The 8468-nt window shown below is 41.0% G+C and overlaps 1 protein-coding gene across 1 annotated transcript in view; it reads left to right on the forward strand.

Moving 5' to 3' along the window:
• Positions 1-8468, forward strand: part of bcl3 (BCL3 transcription coactivator) — an 18738-nt gene that overhangs the window by 9892 nt on the left and 378 nt on the right. Inside the window, exons 3-8 of the mRNA XM_032518728.1 lie at positions 321-429; positions 5913-6114; positions 7087-7175; positions 7301-7378; positions 7736-7903; positions 8317-8416. Coding sequence (XP_032374619.1) covers positions 321-429; positions 5913-6114; positions 7087-7175; positions 7301-7378; positions 7736-7903; positions 8317-8416 — 746 coding nt within the window. The remainder of the gene's footprint in view (positions 1-320; positions 430-5912; positions 6115-7086; positions 7176-7300; positions 7379-7735; positions 7904-8316; positions 8417-8468) is intronic.

An 8468-nucleotide genomic window follows, 5' to 3' on the forward strand; every position in this document is an offset into this window, starting at 1 on the left:
TCTTCTGGCTGTGGCGAGTAGCCGACGTGCTGTTGTGAGTTGCGTTAAAAATTACATCATCACGCATAGCTATGGTGACCAGCGACGCTGAGGCGTTACTCAATCTGCAATGGAAAAGGGACGCAGAATGCGTCGAGTTGAGTTGAGGCGAGTCGAGTCGAGCTGTTACCAGCAGTGGAAAAAAGCCATAAGTGTCAGAGGGTCACAATGTCATGTCAGGACAAGCCTGCTGTGACCCACTTAAAAACCTATTGAAATCTTCAGAAAATTTCTCTTTCAACTGTTTTTTTATGGCTCTGTTTTTTTTGTAATTATTTCAGAGCTCTCCATATAGCTGTGGTGCAGGGGGAGTTGGCCATTGTTTGCAGACTGATTCAACTCCTGCTGTGGGCTCACAGAGGACTTGATGTCTACAACAACCTTCGTCAGGTAAAACAAATGCACTTTCAATACACACATGCATGCACACACAACTGCTATTATTACAAATGCAGAATTTGAACCAATAGTATGGCATTTGAGTAAGAATATTGTCTTGCTTTCAAATGTGGCAGCAATCAAATCCACTGGAAAGGGTTTTTCTTCAATGTTTTAGTTGTATTTCATAACACTCAGGATCAGTCAGTATAAAATGATGAAAGATAGATGTAGAATTGAAATGTGATGGGGTTTTCTGCCCCGGCAACCACAGCATGCAAAACACATTCCCCTGCTGCCTCACCCTTCTGATAACAGTAACATGGAAAAGAATGAAAGAGGAAGTGCCTTGGTTTCCTCCTTGCCTTGCACCGTGTTATCACATACTCTTACGGTCATGGTGTTTGATGGTTATGCAGTGGAATTCACCCTTCCTGGTTTCTCCACCTGTTCTTGCCACAAGCCAAAGCCTTTCACATGCTGGGAAGGGCTGTGTTTTCCAGTGTTTTCTTTTATTTTGTAACATGGTATCTTATGTCTTGGCCCTAACTACATGAACAGGCTGGAAAAGTGACATGACATAACTTGCAAACATGTCATTTTAAACTCGTATTCAAGCACATAATTAGCTTTTTCTGCACACATCCTGTCCAAAACTCCTTGTCCACCGCAACTTTGGCTATTTACAATGATATGCAGTGAATGCACTCAATGAACTTTGACTGTGGTGTCTAATCTTTCCTATGAAAAAGTGACTGTGCCCTTCAACCTCCTGCATAGTAACCTCAACAAAAGGGATAAACTACAGTGTACTTTACTGGAATGTACACAAAGAATTGTCTTGGAGTGTTTCTCAATTCAGGGCTGTCCCAACCACTGGCCTTAAGCCAACACTGTTTCCTTCTGTTGTCTCCACCTCCTCACCCTCCTGCTCTGCATTTTGCCAGCTTTCTCTTTTTCCTCCTTCAGCAGAGAAAGCACCTGAGCCATGCAGAGCTTTAGTTCTCAAGGCTGGGGTTTCACACCACACAGGACACCACAGTCTCGCTTACCAGAAATAACGCTGGTGCTATCATTCGTTGTTGTCTTTCCTCATCGCTGAGGCTTGACAGCATAGGTTTTGTGATATCCTGTGTCTACCCTGTGTATAAAATGTATGCCTGCACGCACGCAAGAAAGACACACACACGCACACACACACACACATACACACACAAACACTCTTTTCACACGCTCACATATATTATGCCATATGCAATTATAACCAAAAAGGGAGATTTTCAGGCTCAGCACCCATCACAGTCATTTGCCTACCAGATCATGTGGTTTCAACTGTATACCAGGCATTAAGAACAGACTTCAAAAGGGAACTTTTTCAAAATATAAAGTTTACCAGACAGACCTGAACACATTTTCTGGCACGGGCCAACTTCCCAAAGACAAAGAAAAACATAAAATACGTATTATCCAATATTGATGACAAATCCTGAGTTTCTGTGGGTTTGCATATGGAACTTTTTGACAGAGTGTTACTATCAGTACTGTAACTAAACAATTGTGCAAGTGTCAGTGCTTGCTTTTCGTGTCACCTCATGAACTACTATGATGGGAGACACAGCTGTTTGATACTCCCACACTGGGTCGCGCTAGTAGGCTGTGCACAAACACACAGGATAGTCAACTTTTTGCTGCTCTCCCCACAGCTGATGGTGTACTGAAAGACACTGACACTAGTGGGGTTTGGGGACTGAATCCCCAGGGGCCACCCATACTAAAACATGCACTAATTTGCTTTAGATTTAAATAATCCATTAAAGTGCATTTTGTTACTTCTACCGCAGCAGGCAGACGTTCTGTAACAATTCAATAATCACATCTATAAAGACATGTCTATAAATGGTCACATCCTCTGTACTGTTGAAATCTTTTTTTCACATGACATTGTTTAGGTGCATGCTGGTAACATAACATTTTTATTTTTTTAGGGTGAGGGTGTGTGTACACGAGGAGATGTGTGTGTGTGTATGTGCTTTAGTATTTCTATTCCAAGAAGTCACATGACGTTTCTCAACATACCTTGGTTTAGAGGGTAGTTTACAGGGACTTTCCCTTGCGCGTGTCTCTCTCTCTCTCTCTCTCTTTTGTGCTGTCGTTCTGCCTGTCTTACTCTCTCACTGCTCTCTTTTTTTTCTCATATCTCGCTGCATATATCTTAAGATAAGTCAGGGTTTTTAACTGATGAACTGACTGATGCTATCAGCATAACTGTCAACAGCTCTGACGTAAAAGTGTGTGATGTTTATTTTGTGCAACAAGACTGACTTTACCCTATAGTGTTCACCACAAAAGTCTCTTAAACAGTCTCTATCTCCTTTAGTGTTGCCATGCACTTTTCTTTGTGTTTGGCACTGCCTACAGCCCAAGGCTGTTCTTCATGCTTAGAAACCTCCGCTCATCTTTTTACCTCCTTCATGTTGATCTGCTCATATTGTAGGGATGCAAGTGTGCAAGGACAGACCCAAGGGAAAGAGAAGGGATTTTCCCTTGCTATCCTGTCTTTCCCCTGGACTCCCCTCCGCTGCTTCCATTTCTTCCTCATTCCTCCGTCTCTACACCGTGCACACCCTTCCCTCCCTTCCCCCCTTCCTTTTATCTTTGCTGGATTTTTGTTTTAGTCACTTAGAAATTCTTTACAGGAAGCCACAGCTAGACTCTGCCAACTCGCAGAGGTCTATTTTTAAGGCCTTAAAAGGCCTTAGTGTGGAAGGTAATTCCTGTAGTTCTGGAAATAGTTGAAGAGAATTCAACCATACATGTTTCATTGGTGCTGTGGGTCAAAATAGTATTATGGCTTCTTTTCGCAATGACTGATAATAGGATTTCCAATTTCTCAGGAGAATATGATTTTGTGTGTGTGTGTGTGTGTGTGTGTGTGTGTGTGTGTGTGTGTGTGTGTGTGTGAGTGACTCACAGGATTCAGGGAAACAAGAGCTAAAGGGAGGAACACTGGTATTGACACACTGGAGGAATTCCTCAGAGACGCTCTCCACTTTTTTTTTTTTTTTTTAAATAGTCTTTACTGGAACAAATCCCCAACCCATACATACACACACACAGACACACACACACACACACACACACACACAGAGTATAGTACAGTAACAATACAGCAAAAGTGAAACTTGGAACAACAATCTGTTCCTGATTGCTGCATTCATTGTGTAACTTAAATAGTACCTAAAAATTCCAGGTTATAATACTTCCCTCTATGAGTAAACTATTGCATTGCTTAATTTAAAAAGAAGGTTGTCAGTGCCCCCCATGGCCAGAGTTAACATAATTATCAACAGGATGATACATTTTGACCTCACCCATAGGAACATCCTAGATTGCTCAAGTGAATTCATTGAGCACGTAGTAGATTCATCCTGGAAAACACCAGGTCAACTGTGCGTACTTTGTTTTTCCTGCCCTTGCAGGCTGTTTGTCAGAACAGGTTCCCTTCTCATTTTGAATTACGTAATCACACAGTCTCACGCTACAGTTGCTGCTGTTGTTGTTTGCTCTGTGATATATGGTGCAAAGGTCTCATCTTTGACGGTCGGCTATTTTTATGGACTTTGATGTGATTCTTGATAACTAAGAATTTTGGCATTGTGTTGGCATGCATGGGTTTGATGTGTTGGGAATAGGCATGGAGTAAATGTGCCTGTAGGCTATCTATCTGATGTGTTGTTGTAGGTAGATGTAGAAAGTATTCGTGAGCAGGTGAAAACACACAAGGTGAGTCCAAAATGATGTTGAAAAGATGGGGTATTTATTGTTCACCCCAAGTACGGCCAATACAGCAAAATAGTGTTACAAAAATAACCTAAATTACGGACAGCAAAAACAAAATACTTTCACAAAATAAAAGTAAACTGACAGGAGAGTTAAGACGATCACATAAAACAAAACCACTGTTTCCTTTTGACCTTAAAGCAAATCATTGTGGAGGGCATCCAACGGACTTACGCCCTACTCCCTCCGGTGTTCCTTACGCGTGTTCCTCATGCTCTCTCCGTCTCGAGCAAATGCCACTGACTGTCTATATAGGCCTGAAGCCCGCCCCTCAAATTAGAACAAGGCAGGGGTGGCTCAAGTGACTAGGCAGTACTGAAGGCTCTATACAGCCAAAATGAATGACTCTATCACACTAGACATTCATTTGCTTCACATCAACAATTTGAGGAATAGTTAGGCTTACAGATGATTTAAACCTTGTGATCATTAACTTTAACATATGAACAAACTAAATAAACATATATTAAGGTAACAGTTAAGGTCAGACTTTAAGGCTAAAATAGGTAGCGTATTGCTACTGTGACGGCAGCCATGAACTCCCTCACATATGTAATAACGATAATCTTACCAGACATGGTTCCTTGTTTATTTATACCAGGCATTGGCTTGTCCTTATGGGCACGGTTTATATTGTGTCTCTGAACTAGAACAGGTTAGAAATGAAAAGAGGCCTATACTAGAAATAATGGCATTCTTCCTCCAACCTCACTTACAAGAATGTGGTAATTGGAAGATTTGGGAAATTCATACCTTCCCACTTTTCTCCATGGGTCTTATAATATAACAATTAACTTGTCTTTCTGGCAGTAGAATATCTAAAAAAATGTGGCTTTATTGCTGAGATTTAGAGGAAAGCACTTTCAGGTCTAAGGTTAGCTTAGCATAAAGATAGGAAAGTGGGGAACAGCTAGCATGGCTCTGTCCAAAGATAAAACAAATCTGCCTATACAAGCACCAAACCAAGACTGGCATATATACTGAATATAAATGTAAATGTAAATGTGCTGTATTTATATAGCAATATTATATAGCATATAACAAACAACAAATGACAACATATGTTAATTAGTTAGCTTTAGAGATGCTGGTAAGCAGATTTTGTTATCTAGCTGTTTCTTTGTCTTTGTACTCAACTAACTTTCTCATGGCTCTTGCTTCATGTTAGCCACATAGACAGTAGCGGTATCTTCTCATTTAACTCGCCTCCAGAAAGTGTATTTTTCCAAAATATAAAACTACTTTCCTTTCATGGATTTGCAATTTGAAGAATGTAAACAAAAAAGCCTTGAGTAAGGGACCACATTATTACATTTGCTGGAAACCACAATCTGGGATTTCCACTATTGGACGAGAATGTTTAGTCAGAACAATGACACTAAGATGGATACTTGTTTTAAAGTAATGACATCAAGAGTATACAGAGTAATTAATATATTTATCTCAGATTTTAAGAGATAGGAATGATATCTTTGATGATAGTAGAGAATGGGAGCATTGTTCAGCACTAGTAGGGGGTTCACGCTCTCTGAATGGTGTCTAGTGTGTGCTGCAGTGTAAAAAATGAAAACTATTTAAAGAGACATTTTGTGGTTATAGACCTGAATACACTGGTTTGTCTAAACTGTCATTTTTGCTCTCATCCGCCCCCTCAGACCCCTCTTCATCTGGCAGTGATCACCCAGCAGGCAAACATGGTGGAGGCTTTGTTGAGAGACGGGGCCGACCCTGCTGCCTTAGACCGTAACGGCCAAACAGCGCTCCACCTCTGCTGCGAATATGACCAGCGTGACTGTCTGTCAATTGTGCTTTCTCGCTCCTCATCCTCCATATGCCTGGAGATCAGAAACTATGATGGTAAGTTGTAGTCCACAGAAGAAGCTCTTTAGTCTGTTCTGCATTGGAGTTGTTCTTGACAAAGACAGATCTTGGATGACTCACTAGCTTTTATCATTAAGTTATTCAATCTAATAAAGCCTTGTGATTGACCATTTCTTCCTCAGTGATTTTTTTGTTCTTAATTTAATGAATACAAGCAAAGTCATAATCAAATTAGTTGCATTACATTAGGATATAATAAATAGACTTTGTCTAAGCATTGCTACTTATAGAATGAAAATGTGCACCATTGTCAGTTGGATTTTCCTCACATCACCCAGTTTACATTTACATCTAGATATTGCATGCGCTTTACAGTAATACAGCATAATTTGCAATACATGTGCAAGCAGAAACAAGGTCAAATAAGTGAACAACTACATAGACTACATTAGTAGTTGTTTGGGGGATATAAGAAATGTGAACTCTTTTTCAGGTAGGGGTTTGGGTTGGTTGTTTTGGGGTGTATGGGAGGGAAAAGAAGAGGACATGTGGTCTGATGTAGTGGCGCATTGCCTCATCTCCCCAGTATGCCTGTCATGTCACCGCATCAGGAGACATTTTTAGTGTGAAAGTAACACCTCTGCATATGGGAGAAGGCCCAAAAATACACACAGGCTCCTCTTTCTACAATGAGCATTAATGGAGCTGAGTTGGTATGTAGGCATCCGATCTAATGACATGACAGCAACTTTAACTGGATAACAAAGTCTACCTAATTTAATTTTAATTAATTAGAATCTGAGATTTCATGTTTTATCAAGACTAAGAGAAGGGGGGGTGCATTTTTCAGGTTTTACTGATATACTGTGTGTGGAGTATATGTACAAACAGGTTAATGCAGGAGTGTGAATATGCATTCATCTGGATTTGTGCACACTGTATGTGTCTATGTGTATGTTTGCATTTGCTCACAGTGAAATTCAGGTTCTACTCTGTCCCTGTTTTCAGGTTTGAGCCCTCTCCATCTGGCGGTGCTGCGTGGCCATAGAGATTTGGCCAAAATGCTGCTGGATGCAGGCGCTGACATCAATGCAATGGTCCGTCTTTGTGCTCCACTGACTCAGCACTGACTATGTTTCACAACGTCACAAAATTTTACATGTACCGTCTCTGCAACTTCTGACTTTTCCCATGGTGCTTTTTTCTTCTTCTCTATAATCAGGACATCAAAAGTGGCCAGAGTCCACTCATGCACGCTGTGGAGAGCAATAACGCAGACATGGTTCACTTCCTCATTGAGGTAATAATGGTGTGCGGGCAGGGAGGATGGAGGGGAAAGAAGGGTTGTGACTCAACTCTATTTGATAAGTCTGTTTCCCATTCTTTTTATCTTATAGATAAGACCTTTAAAAATATGCAAAGTTTAACTTTTTAATCAGAACTTAGCAGATGTGTTGTACATGGGCAGAATCACAGATCTTTTCTCCTTTCTTAACCTGTCCTGTAAAGCATTTTCTCTTTTTCATTTCTCCTATCAGATGCAACTCACCCTCCCCGTGGATCTATCTTTTGTTTCACTTTCTGTGCTTAGCTGCGTCTCCTCTGCCTTTCTCTATGAATCACATCTGTGTCAACTTCTTCTGTTTTTCTCTTGCAGAGTGGCTGTGATGTTAACAGCCAGTCATACAGTGGGAACACAGCCCTGCACAGTGCCTGTGGTCGAGGTCAGGTGGACACGGTGCGCCTGCTGCTAAAGAGCGGAGCTGACAGCAGCATCAAGAACTACCACAACGATACCCCTGTGATGGTGGCCAAGAACAAGAAAGTGAGTGAGGGAATGACAGAAAAAGAAAATGTCCATAATAAAACATACCTTGCTGAAATGTCATTCTTACTGTACTGTTTGTTTTTGCCCTTTTTTATGGTTGTGAGTTGCTGCTTCAGGACAATTCTGATAGTGTCAAGAAAACAGTGAACCCTAAAAAATGTTGCCAAATTACTTCTAAACGACTTCCTTGTGATTGTCAAAATGATGTCTGTCTCTCTCTAACGGCACTGGTTAGGATAGTAGGAAAAGATATTTGGAGCCAGAAATAGAAAGTAAATTTGTGTATCATTCCCTCTAGAGGACAGAGCTGAATGGTGCAGAGTTTATTTGGCTCAAGAGTTGTTTTTTGTAGTTGACACTCACTTTAGGTTGTGCACACAAGTTTGTAAGAGACTTCAAATCTTTTGCAGATAGCAGATGTGTTGCGAGGGAGAGGCTCCAACCACATAAGAGTCCAAGATCAACACTGTGTGTCTCTCTCACCACATGGGAGCAACTTAACAGAAAATGGTAAGAAAATTGACCTACAGGTTCACACACACACACACACACACACACACAC

This window comes from Etheostoma spectabile, chromosome 6 (genome assembly GCF_008692095.1).
Source record: "Etheostoma spectabile isolate EspeVRDwgs_2016 chromosome 6, UIUC_Espe_1.0, whole genome shotgun sequence".
In the NCBI taxonomy this organism is placed as follows: domain Eukaryota; kingdom Metazoa; phylum Chordata; class Actinopteri; order Perciformes; family Percidae; genus Etheostoma; species Etheostoma spectabile.